Source organism: Oryctolagus cuniculus, chromosome 6 (genome assembly GCF_964237555.1).
Source record: "Oryctolagus cuniculus chromosome 6, mOryCun1.1, whole genome shotgun sequence".
Taxonomy (NCBI): domain Eukaryota; kingdom Metazoa; phylum Chordata; class Mammalia; order Lagomorpha; family Leporidae; genus Oryctolagus; species Oryctolagus cuniculus.
Window position 1 is genome coordinate 145,006,040 of NC_091437.1, and position 18,991 is coordinate 145,025,030.

The window sequence follows — 18,991 nt, forward strand, 5'->3', positions numbered from 1 at the left end:
GAGAGATACACAAACAGGAGATAGTCATCAGAGAGAGTGTGGCATTCCAAGAAATGGCAGAGCAAATCCCCAAGTAATAAAGTGGGAACAGAAGTGATTTGACCTCATTGGAGATAGTAAGTGGTTGTAAGGCATGACTGTTGAAAATGTCACAAATAGGAACCCTGGCATTCCAATAAATGGGGCTCAAAGGAAGTCTATGGGCAGGGGAACTCATACTGGAGGTCAGTAAACCACAGAAACAGGATGAACAAGGAGGAGAAAGATGAGCCTGCAAACAGCTCATGGACAATTATCATGGAGGAGGAGATGGAGGTGGGCTGGAAGTTGGGATGAGTGCTTTTCTTTCTTTGATTCCAGATGTACTGCCATCATTAGAAGGAAACATGATATCACTGGAAAACAGGTGTCAGTATTGGTCATGACAAGGGAAAACAATTCTGGAAAAGAGTTCATTTTTGGGGCCGCCAGTAGTGAAGCATCCCATATGGGTGCTGGTTCAAGTCCCAGCTGCTCCACTTCCTGTCCAGCTCTCTGCTATGGCCTGGGAAAGTAGTGGAGGATGGCCCAAGACCATAGGCCTCTGCACCCACATGGGAGACCCAGAAGAAGCTCCTGGTTCCTGGCTTCAGATTGGTGCAGCTCCAGCCATTCTGGCCAATTGGGGAGTGAACCAGTGGAGAGAAGACCTCTCTCTCTCTCTCTCTCTCTCTCTGACTCTCTCTCACTCTTTCTAATTCTGACTTTCAAATAAATAAATAAATCTTTTAAAAAATAGAAAAGAGTTCATTTTTTTTTTTGACAGGCAGAGTGGACAGTGAGAGAAAGGTCTTCCTTTGCCATTGGTTCACCCTCCAATGGCCGCTGCGACTGGGACAGAATCCAGCACCCCGACCGGGACCAGAACCCAGGGTGCCGGCGCCGCAGATGGAGGATTAGCCTATTGAGCCGCGGCGCTGGCCGAAAGAGTTTATTTTCAATCAATTAATGTTACAATAGAAGGAGGTGGGTGGCTCAGTAACAGTCTACCATTCTTCTGTTCTTCATGGAAGGAAACAGAAGCAAAATGGGTGGCCAAGGACATGCAGAATGCAAAAGGAGAAGGCTGGAAGGGACACAGTGGTGGTGATTTTTTTAAATAAGTTCACTTAAGGTTCTTCTGAGATTTTTTTTTTTTTTTTGACAGGCAGAGTGGACAGTGAGAGAGAGACAGAGAGAAAGGTCTTCCTTTGTCGTTGGTTCACCCTCCAATGGCCGCCCTGGCCAGTGCGCTGTGGCCGGCGCACCGCGCTGATCTGAAGGCAGGAGCCAGGTGTTTCTCCTGGTCTCCCATGGGGTGCAGGGCCCAAGCACTTGGGCCATCCTCCACTGCACTCCCTGGCCACAGCCGAGAGCTGGCCTGGAAGAGGGGCAACCGGGACAGAATCCGGAGCCCCAACCGGGACTAGAACCCGGTGTGCCAGTGCCGCAAGGCAGAGGATTAACCTAGTGAGCTGCGGCGCCAGCCGTTCTTCTGAGATATTAACACTTCTGGGGATTCCAGGTCATTTTTCGTTCACTCACTAGAACATTTTGGGTGTGTTGCAGTTACTGAGCATCTACCTAATGAATTCTTTGAAGTGGTCTTCCCTCTGAACATTCTGTAAGTGCATGTTGTAAACTTTTAGGCAGGAAATGAAATAAAACAGAAAGATCTGGGCTAATATGGTGGCGTAGGTTAAGTTGTCATGTGCAATGCTAGCATCCCATACCTAAATGCCAGTTCAAATCCTGGCTACTCTGTTTCTGATCCAGCTCCCTGCTATGATACCTGGGAGAGCAGCAGAAGATAGCTCAAGCACTTGGGCCCCTATCACCCACTAGGACAGCCAGATGGAGTTCCAGGTTCCTGACTTCGGCTTGGTATAGCCCTGGCCACTGTGGCACTTGGGAAGTAAACTAGCGAAAGGAAGATTTATTTCTTTCTGCCTCCCTCTTTCAGTTTGTTTTACATAGAAAAAAATGCACGATTTTAAAATGCCAGAACGGGGGCTGGTGCTGTGGTGTAGTGGATAAAGCCGCCGCCTGCAGTGCTGGCATCTCATATGGGGGCCCGTTCTAGTCCCGGCTGCTCCTCTTCCAATCCAGCTCTCTGCTATGGCCTGGGAAAGCAGTAGAAGATGGTCCAAGTGCTTGGGCCCCTGTAGCCCTGTGGGAGACCTGGAGGAAGTTCCTGGCTCCTGACTTCGGATAGGCACAACTCCGGCCGTTACGGCCAATTGGGGAGTGAACCAGCTGATGAAAGTCCTCTCTCTCTCTCTGCCTCTCCTTCTCTCTGTGTGTAACTCTGACTGTCAAATAAATAATGAATCTTTAAAAATAAATAAATAAAATGGCAGAATGATCATTGCCTGCCAATCAGGGACTAAACTCAGTAAGGCTCATTGATCAAACCAATCAAAGTAGAAAACTTTAAATTCCCTATTAAGTAAATGCCACATTTTAAATCTCAGAAAGTAATGACTAAGAGGGAGAGATGATAGGAGGTATAAAGAAAGGTTTCACCCACACCCTGCTTTGTGGCTTTTACCCGATGCCACCACCACACCTATGAGTTTCGATTATTAAAATAATGAGGTAACTACAACTTGCTGAGTAGTGTACAGAGATAACCACAGTTCCTCAAAGGCTAAACCTGAAAGACAAGAGTAAGATCCAGTCTGGAAAATGTCTGACCATGTCCACTAATATTTTTTCCAAATTAAACAATATGTATGTGTTGCTGTGTGCAGCTTTGTTGATCTTCAGCTGCTTTGTTTCATCTGCTTTGTTTCACTTACAAAGTGTGGACATTAAAACCAGGAATAAAATGGAGATACATCTGGCAGGAGATCTAAACCACACATAGAATGCTTTAAAAAAAAAAAAAAAAAACCTTCAAAGAGTTTTGGGGCAGGAATTTGGAGCAGCAATTAAGATCCTACTAGGGACCCTTGCATCACATGTCAGAGTTTCTGGGTTCAGTTCCAGCTCCACTTTTGATTTCAGCTTCCCCTCCCTGGGGGTCAGCATAAAGGCTCAAGTAATCAGGTGCTTGCGCCTGATGTGGGAAAACCCAGATGGCGTTTATGGGGCTGGTTCCTTGTTCCCTGCCCTCGTCGTTGAAGGCATTTGGGTAGTGAACCAGCAGGCGGGAGTGTTTCTTTCTTTCTCTCTCTCTTTCTCATCCTCTCTCCTCTCCCTCTTTCTCGCTCTCTCCCCTTCTTTTGCTCTGTCTCTCAAATACATTTTTATGTCTCTTTAAATGTTAAAAAGGAAAGAAGTCAGCTTCATACAGGTGAAATTAAGGATTAAATTTCTATGTGGAAAATACAATCTTCCAGGCAGCATCATGTACCTGCTGTCCTACGCAGCTACCATTCGAGAAGCGTTTACTATGTGCCAAGTTCTTTCCCCTTGCCCGCTGTGCCATCTGATGTGCACATCTATGCGTGGTAAATGCCCTCATCCTCATTTCCCTGGAGGGCTCCGTGCCTGCAAACTTCACCTACAGCCAATCCGTGCGGGAGCAAAGACCCTACTCGGTCCGTCCTAGAACACAGGTCCTTCATTTCTCAGGTGTGACTTATGACCTCGAGTTTGCCTCTTGAGTCATAGCCCCAATACCTGCTCTCCTCTCAAATTGTGGATTCTGGGCGAAGCCGGGCTGTGAGACTGGAGTGGAGGCGGAGCCAGGTGAGAACAGGTGGAAACTAAGAACGACAGAAGGTAAAAAGTAGAGCAGGGCCGTGGGGACGGGTGTTGGGAGACTCCGGGAAGCACTGGGCGCTAGCTCGCGGAGTGGGAGGGGCAAGGAGAGCTGGGCAGCAAGGAGGGTGCCAGGCGGCGGCCGCACCTGTGCATGTGACCGCCTCGGGCGCCGGGCGGAGGTGCGCTCACCTGGGCCCACGTGACGGGGCGGGGCCTCGCTTGCGGAGGGCCACGCCCCCTCCCGCTCCGCGCGCCCGGACCCCGCGAACCGGAGCTGCGCCGGGAGGCGGAGGCGGGAGCCGGCGGCGGCGGCGCGCGGAGACGCAGCAGCGGAGCGGCAGCATGTCGGCCGGAGGGCCAGTCCCGCCGCCCCCGAACCCCGCAGTGTCTTTCCCGGCACCCCGAGTCACCCTGCCCGCCGGCCTCGCCATCCTGCGGACCTACTCGGGTGCCTTCGTCTGCCTGGAGATTGTAAGTGGGGCAGCGGCGGCCAGGGTCGCGCCCGCGGGATAGGGCAGGCGGCGGCATCCTTGTCCGGCCTCGCCGGTCTCCACCTTTGAGCCAGCCCTCGGCCGCCTCCTGTTTGACGAGGCCTTTCCCTGCACCCCCTCCCGTGGTCCTCTGCATACCTGGCGCGGGCGCCTGGGCCCTTTCGCCTTGGCACCTGTTACGCCGGCACCTGTTTCCCCCGCCGGCCACGGAAATGGCCTCGGGAGAGGCGCAGGTGGACGGGCGGGGCGGAGGACTGGGGACTTGGAGAGAAAAGGGCTGTTTGGGCTTGGCAGGGGGCCGGCTTGGCTAGAATGGGAGCCAGGGATCTGAGTCTCGCCTGTTGCTAACCTGCCATTTTGTTGGGTGCTGCAAAGGTGTAAGCGATGACTGGGTGACCGGGAGTCTTCCACAATGTGGAAAGCGAGGGCAAGAGCCGGCAGGGAGAGGAGGAGGAGGAGGGCTGATGACCTGGGCACGGTTTCTCCCCCGCTCACCCTTGCCATCATTGGTGCCCTTTGGATTGGGGAAAGGACAGGGAGCAGAGGCAGGGCAGGGAGAAGGGTGAGGTGTGCACGCCGCTCTTGGCAGTTCTTCATCAAGTGGGCGTGAGAACTGTGGCGGAAAGATGGATGCGTGGTTGTCAAGTCCTTCTTGGCCTGCCTGTCTTCCTACAGGAATCCAAACCTCAGCATACTTTGTGGGGCTCAAAGAAAGGTGGAGTCACCTGGCTTTTTCTTCCTGCTCTATTCACTTGAACTTTTTAAAAGGAATTTTATGGAGTTGGAAGCTTCTGAAGGTGGTTGTGGACAGGCGGGAATGTGCAAATATAAATTGGGCAATGGAGGTTGCATCATGCCTGAGAATGGCAAATAAAGAGTGAAATGTTAGCGAAGTAAGGCCTTTTCCACAGGCTGGTTTTGTTTGCTTGGTTTGGGGTTTTTGTCTCTCCCTTCACCCTCAGGTTGGAGTTTGCATAACCTGCATTTGGGTCATCTCGGTTTCGCTTTTGCGCTTGCGAGGCTGCGATGCCCTGTGAGCATTGTTTGTTTTGTTTTTCATGGTGTTGTACAAAGGTGGTCACACCACTCCACATTAAATGTAGCTAAGGTTTGAATCTGAGAGAAGTGGCATCTGTGGCATCAGGAACTGGATCCTGACTGCGGGACTCGGAGAGGCTGGGTTGAGTCGAAGCCGGGTTCAGGAGCATCGGAATGCTTGAGCTGAGGCACTGGCATCTATTTAACAAAAGCAGAGAGATGATGGCTTTGGGCTGGCTGCACGCTGTCGGAGAACAGGAGTGGTCTGGGGAGACAGATTTGATAGGTTCCGGGCTGCTTTTCCCCAACCTCCAGGTGTTTTCCTACCTCTTTCGGAAGTTTTTGCAGTATTTCTTTCTACCTGTACCAGAATTTACAGAACGTTCACTTCAGTAGACTCACTCTCTAAACTTAAGTACTTTCTTGAGCTCATCCTAAGTTATAATATATATGAAATCTTAAATTTGGTTTGCTGCTCTGTGTTTCTAATATTTATCAAACATGTATACATTTCCATATATATATATATGTAAAGATACATATATTCAATGAAGGCTTTTCCATATGATGTCAAATCAAATACCATCTCAAGCACTATCTGTGACCATGTCACTCTTTTGGAAACACTACCTAATTCTAAGGAGAAAAGGGGATGAAAGATGACTTATTCAATTTTCTCTTCTCTCTTTTTTGTTCTTTCTTTCTCCCTTTCAAATCTAGCCAAGTAGTTAGTGCCCAACTCTCACTGTAGTTAATAACTTGACTAGTTTTAAAACTACTGTTGCCAGTTCAGACTAATTAAATCAAAATCCCTAGAGAAGCACCCAGAATTAGCAATTTTTTTTCTTTAATGAAAGTTTCCCCGGAGATTCTAATATACAGTCATGGCCTGGCATCACTGATGGAGTCCTCCATCAAGAATGTAGAGAACACAGCTCTTCTTGCAAATGTGAACTTCCTCCATTAAAACTTTTAGCACATCACAGAAGGGATCCCAGACTCACAAAAGTATCTGTTCTACTGTTCTACCCTTTTTATTGTCTGTTACTGCAGTTTTCTTACCTGACATGTGTCTAGAACACTTACTAGATAAAACAGCATCACTTCCACATGTGTTTTTAGTTTTAAAAACTAAAAAAGTGTTTTTCACTTTTTATGCCCAAACATTTTATAGGTTTACATCTCTTTTTCAAAAGATTTATTTATTTTATATGAAAGTCAGAGTTACAGACAAAGAGAGAGAGAGAAAAATAGAGAGAGAGAGAAAGATCTTCCATCCATTGATTCACTCCTCAGATGGCCATAATGGCTGGGGCTGGGGCTGGGCCAAGCCGAAGCAAGGAGCCAGGAGTTTCTTCAGTGTCTCCCACGTGGGTGTCAGGGGCCCAAGCACTTGGAACACCTTCTGCTGCTTTGCCAGGGGTGTTAGCTGGGAGCTGGATCAGAAGTGGAGCAGCCAGGACATGAACTGGCATCCATATGGGATGGCAGTGTCTCTATGCCACAATGATGGACCTAGGTTTAAATTTTATGGGGCTTTCTTGTACCTCTTTTACTTGAATATCAGTCTCCTTATCCCTTTGCTTCCCCCCCACCCCCACCCCGGCGCTGACCCTGCATACAAAGGGACCAAAATGTCCAGTGCACCTAGTGACTTTAGGGAAACAAGAGGCCACATGGGAATCACAGTGATTCCATCTTCGATCTCATCTTTCTGGAATGCTTGTTACTGGGTCATATGCCTTATATGGAGCAAAAACCAGTGTTGCCTTGTTGTCTCTCTGTCTAAAATGCTCACCTTGAACAGATGTGCAGATGGGATCTAAGTAAAAACCTTTAAAGCACTTTTGCTCACAACTTTTTCAACTTCCCTCTAATTTTCTGGTTACTTTAAAATGTTTGGATTGGCTCCTCTTCAGAAGTGCTTCACTCTGTAAATTAAATGGAAGAATCCTCAGCACAGTCCTAAACAGTAAATACCAGGTAATTTGCACTCTGAAGGCCCATTACTTTAGCCTCTGTCAGTGTTTCTGTACATTCCCCCAACTCTTTCTCAGTTTCGACCTTCCATTCAAACACAGTTGTCTTCAACATTTCTTCATCTATGTGCTGTTGCCTACTGAAAATTAACATGTGAAAACTGTGTCCAGTGAAGATGGATTGGGCTATTGGCAGTTGACTAAGCTACGGAGGCCGTGATCTTGGAGTTCAGTTCTCACACTAACCAGTTAATTTTGTTCAAAGAGTCTGACACCAAACCCCCTTTTTGTACTCCACTGACAATCGAAATAGAGTAAGTCATTTGTTGGGAGATAATAAAAAAGATATAAATAGCCTTCCAGACCAGGTTAAGCAATTTATAGTACCGGTTTCATAAGTGGAGAATGTTACAACCTCACATGCATGGTATGTTTTTGGTTTTGTCTTTGAGATGGGCATGTTCCTGTCCAGTATAGCTAAACTGTCATTCCTCTGGTTTTGCTCCTCAGCTCTACTTAACAACACATGCTTGCCACAGAGTTTAATACTAAGGTTGTATTCCAGAGTGAAGCCTTTTAGTTTAGGACAGAAAATATCACCTTCAAAAGCTATCATTTTCAAAATCTCTCATTCTTTCCTGAATGCATACTTTCTAAAGCACTCATCAGGTGTTCATTGAATACTAACTGTGTGCAAGGCACTCTTCTGGAACAAAGATATCTGTACCTTTCATCACCTGAAAGCCCTTGTAACCTAGTTAAGAAGATATGCACAAATACAGCTGTTATTCAGGAAGAAAGAATGAAGAATGAAGTGAACTATAGCTAAAACATTACTGTTGGGCCAAAGAAGATATTCAGGGTTCCTATTCCCAATGAAACTATCTTGCAAAATGCCCAGGAAAGATGGAATATACAATATTAATCACAAAAAAGAATAAAGCTCATTATTGAATTTAGCATGTTTCACATTTTCAGTGTTTGGGAAACTCTACCTTCCCTAGGTTATTCATTCACATCTCTTTGTGGTAGATATTCTGGGATTCTTTTCACTTGTATCTTCAGTGCTCTGGATTCTACAATAATGTTAATTTACTCAGCACATAATTAGGAACATACTATATATCAGGCCTTCTTTTTTATGCCCTAGGACTAGGATAACTACCGTAGTTCTTTCTCTAAAAATAGTTCCTGTATGGTGGGGACTACAGAACCAAGAAAGAATTATAATATTATACATGAAGTGCTAAAAATAGGTTTATGAAAACTATTGTGGAAAAGCAGGGTGAAGAATATCTACCTACTGGCCAGACAGGAAGTTTTAATTGTATGGTGACATTTGAGTTTAGCCTTAAATGATGAAGTTCAGTAGACAAAAATAAATAAATAAATAAAAAGTGGGAAAGTGAATTTCAAGTAAAAGCAAGGGCATGTGCAAACCTTAGAGAGAAGAAAGAGTATGGCATAAAGATTCTGTTGATTGTTGATGTTTTGACATGACTGGTAGGAATGTGGAAAGACATGAGGAAAACCAGCAGACAGGATTCAGGTTGTAGTTTTCTGGGAAATGTTTGACCAAAGCATAGAATCCAATGTGTCTGTGATGGGGAACTGTTGCAGGACAGGAATAAACTTGGTCAGATTTAGCAATCTGAGTAGTGAAGTTAGCTTGTAAAGCAGAGGTTGAAGGCAGAGAGATCAGTTAGGAGGCTTACCACAATAGTTTAAATGTTGGCTGATGAGAACCTGAAACAGGGCAAAGAAGCAAGAGTACAAAAGGAGGGAGACTGGAGATTTTGGAGGTCAACCACATATGTCAAGTTTGACATGTGTTGAAATGATACTACACCCGGCTTAAATATGTTACTTGGAGGAGTTAACACAGAAAAGCAAACATTATAGGATGAATGAAGGGGAGAGAAGCATGTACAGGAGACAGATGCAGTCATGCAGATCAATCTGTGAAAGGGGTTCAATGGAAAGCTTTGGCTCAAGACTGAATAACACATAATGTTCCAATGTATAGAGTTTTTTTTCTTGGCTATGAAATAGATTTGAATGGACATTTTCTGTTTACACTGGACAGATTTGCCTCTCTAAATAGCTTTTAATCCTGAAAGAGTTCTTTTGCCTCTAGGTTAAAAATCTTCACCTATATGAAAAGAGTTGCCAAATTTTTATGAGGAAAGATAAATCGGTGCCCTGTCACAGGTTATTGATAGCAATCATTTGGCTTGACTCACAGACCTGTAAAAATACAAAGAACTGAAAAAATGAAAACTTTAAACCAAGTTTTTAAAAAGACTAACATTCAGATACAAAGGAAAAGGTCAAGGAGAGATTTGTTTTTGTAAGGCCCAATAGAAATGTGTTTAGTTGTAAGGGCTGTGGACATGGCATATCTCCATTGATATGGCCAAATAGAAAGTATTGTAGAATGACAAAGACAGGAACTGGGTTGGCCAACCCCAAATCATGCCCATGTAGTACTTAACAAACACTATTTAACTGTTCTGTAGTGCAAACTGAAGAGTATGTGAAAATATTCTGCAGAAATTAGCTGGAATGAGAAAGGGCAGCTTTGGAGTAGGTAACCTCTTAAGTCTTGCTCAATTCTTAAAATACCATAATTCTTGTCCAGATATCTACAGTTTGACCTGAATTTCCTAAGTGTCCTATTTTTAGATGAGAGGGCCATGTTCTTTCTGAGCCAGCCTATATGACACTCTTAACTTTTGTTTAATAGCTTTTAGAAGGAGGAGGCAAAAAAAGAGGCAATGATTTGTAGGGTTCTTGTGATATCAGAGCATTGGCATGCAGGAACATTCTTAAACTACATGATAATTAGTTACCTGCAAATGTGGAAAGACGATTTTGAAAAATCAAAGGAAATTATGAACAAGAATTAAAGGTATCAGAACACATTTCTGGTCTCACCCATTTTAAGTTACTGTCAGCAGTTAAGGAAACTGTAATGAAAATCTGGGTAAAATGGGGGAAAGAAATAACTCTTCATAGCACTCTTGAACATAGTTTTTAAAGCTTTCAAATATGTGGAACTAAAAATCAAAGCTTATTTTCATATAGGCCTCTCCTGTTTATCTGATTTCTTGTGGCTTATTAAGATTAGCCTTGTTTTCCTTTCCCTAATTCAAGACAAAAACAAAAAGCAGATATACAAAAACCTTACCCACTTGTGCCTCTGATTTAGACCTGTACCAGAACTAGTACAGGACCAGTCAGCATGGTTAAAGAGCAGATGGGTTTCATGGAGAGGGATAAAGGACAAGAGGGAGTGGGATAAAGGACAAGGTTTCTTCTGGTCAAAAGTTGCAGTGGTAATTACAGTACTCATAGGCCACCTGGGAAAACCTGGGGTCAAGAGATTGAAAAATGGAGTATCATGAACTAGAGTACCAGGATGTACCAATTATCAGCAACTTTGAACCCCAACCTCCTGAGATCCTGTGGGAGGTGGTGAATGTTGCCAATAATAACTTAAAATTTAAGAAGTACATGTTCCTGCTTCAGTAGTCATCTTTCCTATTTCTGAACACCCATCATGTCCCAGGGTATAGGCTGGGCTCCAGACAGCAGTGTGTTCCTAGCACCTCAAGCTGTATGTTAGAGCATCTCTTCTGGAACAATTTGTTACACAGGCAGTGTGTTAAGACAGTGTTAGTGACAGTGACCTCACAATCCAGCGAGGGCCACGGTGTCTAAATCTGTGATTTCAATCCATTTGTTCTAAATGCCATGGAGGATATATGCATCAAGAACCATGGAAGCACTGGGGTGGGGGGTGATCCAGCCAGGAAGTTCTGCACGGAAGACGTGGCTCCTGATTTTAGTTACCCAGCGAAACCTTTGGTGGCCACATGCTGCACCGAGTAGCATGGACAAATAAAACCAGTCCTCTGCCTGTGCAAGTGACGAAGTGCAGAAAGTGTGATAGGAAATGGGGCATTGCAGGGAGAAGGTGAGCTTGGGGAAGAGGCAGCAGTTTTCTTTAGTGTGGTTATCCTGGAGCTGCAGCTACATTGTGGATTAATTCACCCTTTCCAGGGCTACTTTGTAAAAACATCTACTGGTTATTGTATTGTGTTGATTGAATGTGTTTCCACCTTAAAATCTTTTGGGGCTAACACTGATGTGCAGAAGGTTAGGCTGCTGCTTATGATGCTGGCATCCCAGATCAGAAGCTTGTTCAAGCCCCAGCTGCTCTGCTTCCCATACAGCTCCCTACTAATGCACCCCGAAAAGCAGTAGGAGAAGCCTGAGTACTTGGGTCTTTGCAAACCTATGTGGGAGACTGGGATGGAGTTCCTGACTCCTAGCTTCAGTATGGCCCATTTGTGGAGTGAACCAGTGGATGGCTCTCCCTCCCTCCCTCCCTCCCTCCCTCCCTCCCTCCCTCCCTCCTTCCCTGCCTCCCTCCCTCCCTCCTTCCTTCCTTCCCTCTTTCTCTCTCTCTCCCCCTCCCTCCCTCTCTCCCTCACTCCTTTCAAATATGTAAATAATCTTTTTTAAAATTTTCAAAATATGCATTGGCTGTAAAACGGAATTATTGGTAGGTCATCCTTTTTTCTAGGTGCTGTATTTATGAACATGTTAAATTCTTCTATGACTATATCTCATGTGTGAAGTAACCCAACAATTAAGCATCCATTCAAATATGAGGAGTTGACAAGTAAATAAAATATTCTGAACTTTTGTAGGACCAGAAACCCCATGGTGATTCAGATGAGTTATGCACTGTGTCCTCCAAAAACTGCATATACACTTACACAATTTTATATGATTTTAGAGAAACAAGGAAAATGGATAGAAATACTATTTTAGATTGAACACAAAACCCTAAGAGAGGTAAACAAACTTAATGCTAAAGACGTGACTCTGGAAAGCGAATTGCCGGGTTCAAACCCCAGATCTAACATTTATTAACTGTGTAACTTAAGACAGGTTATTAATGAATCTGTATCTCAATTAATTTAGAAAGTACAATAAGGTTAATTATCTTTCAGAGTTTGTAAGGATTAACTTGGCACAAATGAGAGCCTTACAACAGTGCTTGGAATGTAAGAGCTTGGTAAATGTTAGCTAATATTTCTGTTATCATCATTAGCTTCATTCAAACCTCTTATTCAAACGGGCTCTGTAAACCAAACTGAGAAATGATTTTTCTTTTCTGTTTCCTCTGAGCTTACTGGTGGTTCATTTTTGCTGCAATCAAATGATGAAATGTCAATGTGTAGATAATAAGAAGTTTAGAAAGGAAGGATATATGCTATATACAGACAGTTTTAATAATTAAATGTTTTTCTTTAGCGTTATTCTAACCATCTTTTTTCTCTTCAGATTCTCTTAGCCTTTCCCTACTGTCATTCCAAACATTAACCAAAATAAGTCAGGAATTAGCCTGTTTACTTAATGCAATAATAAGGGTATATGAAGATGGAGTTGTCAAATTAGTTTGAAAATTCTTAGCTAAGATTCAGAGTGTGTGCCTAAAAGCAGATTACTGGGGGCCAGCACTGTGGAGTAGTGGGTAAAGCCGCCACCTGTCATGCCTGCATTCCATATGGGTGCCGGTTCAAGTCCCAGCTGCTCCATTTCAGATCCAGCTCCCTGACAATGTTCCTGGGAAAACAGCAGAAGATGGCCCAAGTGCTTGGGCCTTGCACCCACGTGAGAGACCTGGAAGAAGCTCCTGGCTCCTGGCTAAAGCCTGGCCCCACCCTAGGCATTGTAGCCATTTGGGGAGTGAACCAACAGATGAAAGATCTCTTTCTCTCCCTCTCTCTGTAGCTCGGACTTTCAAATAGACAAATACATCTTTAAAGGAAGGAAATAAAAATAAATAATTTTCAAAAACCAGATTATTAGGCAAAAGTGACATTTGAAAAGAATAAGGAAATTTGCAAAAGGAGTCCTTTGGGGATGTAAACAGACTAAATAGGTGAGAAGTGGAGAAGTCTGTCATCCTTGCAACCAGAATTGCAAGAGTTGCTGCTTGCTAAATACCATGTCTTCCCAGGGGGCCATGTATTTTTCCCATTTCACAGTTTCTAGAGAAAACATGCTTGAACTCCAACTCTGAGGCTTAAAGTTAGTGTGGTTGGTGAGTGAATAATTCTGTGGTTTTCTTATGGAAGGGATTCAGCCAAGTCATATCCTTGTGGTCTGCAGAGACCAAACTAAAGTGACAAGTTTATGTTAAACCACAAAATAAGATCAGTTGTTTTAGGCTTAGGCAGCAGTTGAATAGCTGCAACTCAGAATATATTAGGGTACTTCTGGTGGTCGAGCTAAGGTTAGGCTAAGAAGATAGAGAGGAACTGAGTCACAAGGGAAAGCTGATGTCAACTTTTGGAGGTTCTAGGGTGTTTCGGGCTATGTATAACCTGGTTGCAGTGTGGTCTACTTGTTAGAGTTTCAGATTTGGAATCATGAGTACTGACTTGGTTCCTTGAAGAAATCTCAAACTGAGGTACGTTTGGTGTTTGATACATAATTATCAGGTTCTTAGGATACCAGAGTCCGAAGGAAAAGTGGTAGACAAGAAGTCAGAACATAGACTCAAATGAAACATGGCATTCCTGATCCTTTCTTCACAGAGGGCATAGCCCGCATTTGCTGTGACACTTTATGAACTGTTAGCCCTCACCTTTTAACCATTTTTCTGCTCTTCTTTGTATCTCCAAAAACATGCTCCTTCCAGGGTCATCTTTACTAAACTGTGATAGCTACACTGCTGAAGCCTCTGAGCTTACAAGGCCCAGGCTTGGATGAAGTGAATACACTGGTATTGACAGGGTTACTAAAAGCTCTGCTTTTAATGTTTGAGGCAGGTTGGGAAGCTCAGCGGGAAAGGTAGCTTCTGCCAAGAGGGAACCACGGAGGGAGGATGCACTGTGTCCAGGCTGAGGTGACCCACGTCCCAGCACCCGACTCTTTGAATGAGGAAGGTGGCTTTCCATAGTGGGCTTCCTGATGCCCTCTGCCCTGGTGAAGAGGGTGTCCCCCTGCATTTCACAGACTCTGACCTTGGGAGACGTCTTTTTATGTCAGGGAGGAGGAGGAACCATTCACAATTCTCCCTTCCCCTTCGCATGCCACACACACCACAAATGAATAGGCGGGTTTGATCACTTTTCCTATAAGCACTTGGTTTCCTTTCCAAGCCACTGAGATGTCAGAGGGCTGTAATTTTGAGTATGACAGAACATTTAATCCATACTGCCTTGCATAAAGGCCTCCCCTGTCAAAGCCTGGTCTGTCTTTAAAAGCCTGCTTCAGAGCCCGCCTCCTCTGCCCACCTTTCCAGATTACTCACATTGTATTTCTCCCTCGCCCTGTCTCTCAGAGCACACTGCGCGGAGCTCTTTTTATAGCACTCATCTCAATCTGCTCCTGAATCAGATTTAATGGTGTCTATTTCTCCCTTATTTAGAGTTCCTGGAGACAGAACCTTGCCTGTTTTGTTTTTTCTTGAGTGTTCTTCTGTCGTGCTTAGCAGTAGGTTTAGGACTGGCCTGTTTGAGTCCTTGTCTGGGTTTATTCAGTGCTGTGTTTAATCCCAAAGGATCGTGTAGCCTCCTCTTTATAGGGAAATTTATCACAGTCCCTAAATCATATTGTTATGCTTATCTATGTGGGTCTGCCTGCCCCATAGACAGTGGTCAATTGTTCTTTATCACCCCTAACATTTATGTATAGGCTCTCAGTAAATGCCTCTTGCATTAATAGGCATTTAATAATGGAGTACATTTCTTAAACTATACTTAACATTATGTAGGTTGTTTGTAGTGGGAGAGTAAGAAATGGCTTCCAGAAAGGAGAAGCTGGGAGACAAAAGAAAATTGCCCCATTGAAAAGACTCTTGTCACCTTCAAATATTTATTACAGGGTAGATAATATTTTACTAAGAGCAAGTTTGTTTATTTCAAAGTCATTGATAAGATGGTGGTTAGAAATTTAATATTCATTAATGTCCATGACTTAGAGTTATTTCATAAAATGTTTGGGGCTATTTGGTAAGGTTTGACTTGAAATCAGAACGTGAGGTTTCCCTCCACAACCACAGATTTGTTACACTGGTACCTTAGTTACTGTTACTCAAGTGATCATTTGTTTTCAAAAATGCTTCTCCAAAGTAGTAACAAATTCTATCACTGGGCCTTTTTTTTTTTTTTTTAAGATTTATTTATTTTATTTGAGAGGCTGAATTACAGAAGAGGAAGAGATAGAGACAGAGAGATCTTCCATTTACTGGTTCAGTCCCTCAAATGGCCACATAGTGAGGGCTGAGCCAGGCTGAAGCGCAGAGCAAGAAGCCATGAGTTTCATCTGGGTCTTCCACATGGAGGGTGGAGACCCAAGGATTTGGGGCATCTTCTTCTGCTTTCCCAGGTGCATTAGCAGAGAGCTGGACTGTAAGTGGAGCATCCAGGACTCAAACCAGCAACCATATGGGATGCCAGCATTTTAGTCAGTTGTTTAACCCACTATACCACAGTGCTGGCCCTGAGCCTTTTTTAAAACTTGAATTAAACTTGTTTTTGAATTTCCATGACTTGTGCAATTTACATATTCTCTAGATGCTTAAGAAACAAGATAGAGATGATTATCGGTTTTTAATATTTGGAGCTCAAACCATTCTCATAGGGGCATTAGTTTGTTGTTCATTAAGCAAATATTTGAGAGCCTTGTGTATGTATGTGTGTGAGAGGCAGAGAGAGAGAGAGAGAGAGAGAGAGAGAGAGAGAGAGACTCCCTTCTTGCCTGAGATGTTTTATGGGTAAGTTCATAGCCTAGGCTTTTGTAGTACCATATCTAGCATAGTGCCTAACTGATAGGAAAGGTTTGTTAAGTTCAGGAATAAATGGCTTTGGGATGCAGAGACACATCAAGCAGCATGCTACCAAAAAATAAGAGCATGCAAATGGATTGCGATCCAAGTGCATTCAATGTCCATGTGTCACATCCACATAACACATCCTTAATAGGGAGGTTGCCTAGAGGTAACTGAACATGGGATAGAATTAAAATATATATAAAATTAATATGATGAGCTCAAGATTGGGAATGAATAGATGTTTCTCAGATATAGCTGGGTAGGGAATGACTTCCTGGGCCAGCAAGTGTCAGGCGATTCAGATGTTACAAGAGCTTTATCTTTGAACTGTGGGTTTTTACCCCTTTCATACAAAAATGTAAGGAGCTTAGTGTCAGAAGACAAGGATGAAAAAGACAAATCTGATGACAGAAGGCTTGGAATGCCCTGTAAGGGATATGCAACCCTTGTTGCTTTAATGGTAGTGCCCGGGAGACTGATGGCTTTGAAATCATAAACCTCATCACCTTCATCCACTGATTCTCTTCCAATCCTGGTTGCCCAAGCCAGAAAGCTAGGTATTTTCATTCTATGCTCCTTTTCTGCCATGTCTCACATCTGATCAGTCTTTAATTACATCATGTCCACTCTCAGATTCCCTCTCGTCCATTCCCCTCTCTCATCCTCAGTGCCCTGATTCTGGTGGACACTGATGCCATTAGCATCTCCTGCATGGCCCTGAACCCTTCATCACTTGCTCTCCCGTCCATTCTCACACTCCAGGTGGAGGAAGCTTCATCTCTTTGCTCTTGGATAAAGTTCAGCTACTGGGCCTGACTTTCAGGACTCTTCAGCTCAGTCTCTGGCTAGCAACTTTCTCCATTCTCCCTTGGCACTCTTGTCATGCCCAACTCTCTTTCACCTATGTGTGGCTCTCTGCTCCTCCTACATCCTCTCAAGATTCATCCCCTACCCTGGAACACACTTCTCTCACTTCATCCCCCAGCCCTGTCCTTCAGGTTGTTATTTTTAGGAAGTTTTTTCTCAACTTTTAAAATCTGGAATGACAACCCTTTCTTTGAGGACCTGTAGTATCTGATGTTTGTCCATTTGTGACATGTATGAAGCAGCATTTTAATCTCTTGTTTAGTTGTTTCTTCCCTGTAATGTAATGTGAACTTTGCAAAACCAGAGACCATGTGTACCTTGTTTATCATTTTATTCCCAGAACCTGACACAATGCTGACTTGAAATAGGTATTTATTGACTATTGAATCTGTGAATATCTACTTATTCTCATGTCAATTATGGTACATAATTAATGATGGTAGTTTTTATTGTTTACTATCATGTGCAACAACTGCAACTTTTTATTCTGTACATAGACAGTAATATTAAATGTGCAAATAAATCATGATTTAGTAATCCTTAGATGTCACAAATTAGGAAGTTACAGCCATACTTTACTGATAAATTGTCTAAGTAGTAGTGAGAACAGAAGCCAATTTATCTTGGTTTGAAGAGCAGCCATGAAGGGAGGAAATAGAGACCATGTTAAGATGAATTTGTAAAAATGGCTGAATGAAAAGGAAAATGCGTCAACATAGTGATAGTCGGAGAGGCAGTGGAGTCAAAAGTGTTGTGGGCTACGTTGGGCCTACAAATGTATTGCAGATTGTTGCCTTTTACTTAGAAAAGAATTATAAATACAGGCACAAACAGACGTGCAATGCAACAATGTTTATTTACCAAGTGAGGAAAATACACAGGCATTTATGGGCTTTATTTTGGGAGAGTTGGCCAGGAAAGGTAAAGAGGGACTTTCGCTCTGGGGCTACAAGGAGGGAGCTTTCGCTTCACCCAATTTCTTATGAGCTTAGAAACAGAAGTGTTTACATGGTACTGCCCTAGGTCCCAATTAAGGTAACTACTTCCTGGTGAAGAGGTCGTTTGATTGACAGGTGGGTGGATATGATTACACAGAGTGGGGGAGGTGTGGCTTCTCCTCATGAACTTTATCTTTCTAGCTGACTTATCCTATGTCAAAAGATATTTTTAAATAACAAGAGTTCTGGACCTGTTGGAGGCTGAGGAAGAGATACAGGTATGGAGTCATCAGGTCTTCAAATAGAAGATCTGGTCTTGGACCAGAGGAAAGAAGGCATCTGCCATATGAAAGAAAAAGGTTAAAGGATGGGGTTGCAGGGGTCTAAGGGGGAAAAAAGGGGGGAAGGTGTTTAATTCAGTTGTATAAAATATATTATCGAAGCAAACCTGTTACCCTCTTTCTTTTTCTCTTTCAGCTGTTTGGGGGCCTCGTCTGGATTTTGGTTGCCTCCTCCAACGTTCCTCTACCTCTGCTACAAGGATGGGTCATGTTTGTGTCTGTGGCAGCCTTTTTTTTCTCCCTCCTCTTTCTGGGCGTATTCCTGTCTGGCATGGTGACTCAAATTAATGCCAACTGGAACTTGCTGGTAAGAACTTTTTATTTGATGTATGTTGGAAAAAATGTGAGAAACTTATAAACATCTCATTTTATTCTGCCATACCCAAGTCCCTGTTCTGTCTGTCTGTTGACTCTGCTGGGAAAGAATAGGTCTGAACACAGGGGCCACTGTAATGCTGCATAGTTGCCTTGTGGGATGTCAGGATGCCACCTTGGGAAATGCTTGTATTAACTAAGAAATCATTCTGTTACTCCTTTATGACTTAGATGACTTTTACTCAAAAATTATTTCATTTCATACAACGAATGAATTGCATTATAAGTACTAAACAGCTGAACATTTACATTTGGAAGATGAATGCTGTAACATATATCTTGAAATTTTCCATTTATTTCTGCTTCAGCCATTTAAATATACAGATAGGTATACAAATATATACACAAATATGTATATATGTATATACACACACAC

General features: G+C 43.5%; 1 protein-coding gene across 1 annotated transcript in view; it reads left to right on the plus strand.

Annotated features, from left to right (window-relative positions):
• Positions 1-3,967: 3,967 nt before the first annotated feature.
• MAL2 (mal, T cell differentiation protein 2) overlaps positions 3,968-18,991 on the plus strand; it is a 32,351-nt gene continuing 17,327 nt past the window's right edge. The window contains exons 1-2 of the mRNA XM_002710747.5: positions 3,968-4,200; positions 18,377-18,547. Of these exons, the coding sequence (XP_002710793.1) occupies positions 4,072-4,200; positions 18,377-18,547 (300 nt within the window). The 5' untranslated portion in view covers positions 3,968-4,071. The remainder of the gene's footprint in view (positions 4,201-18,376; positions 18,548-18,991) is intronic.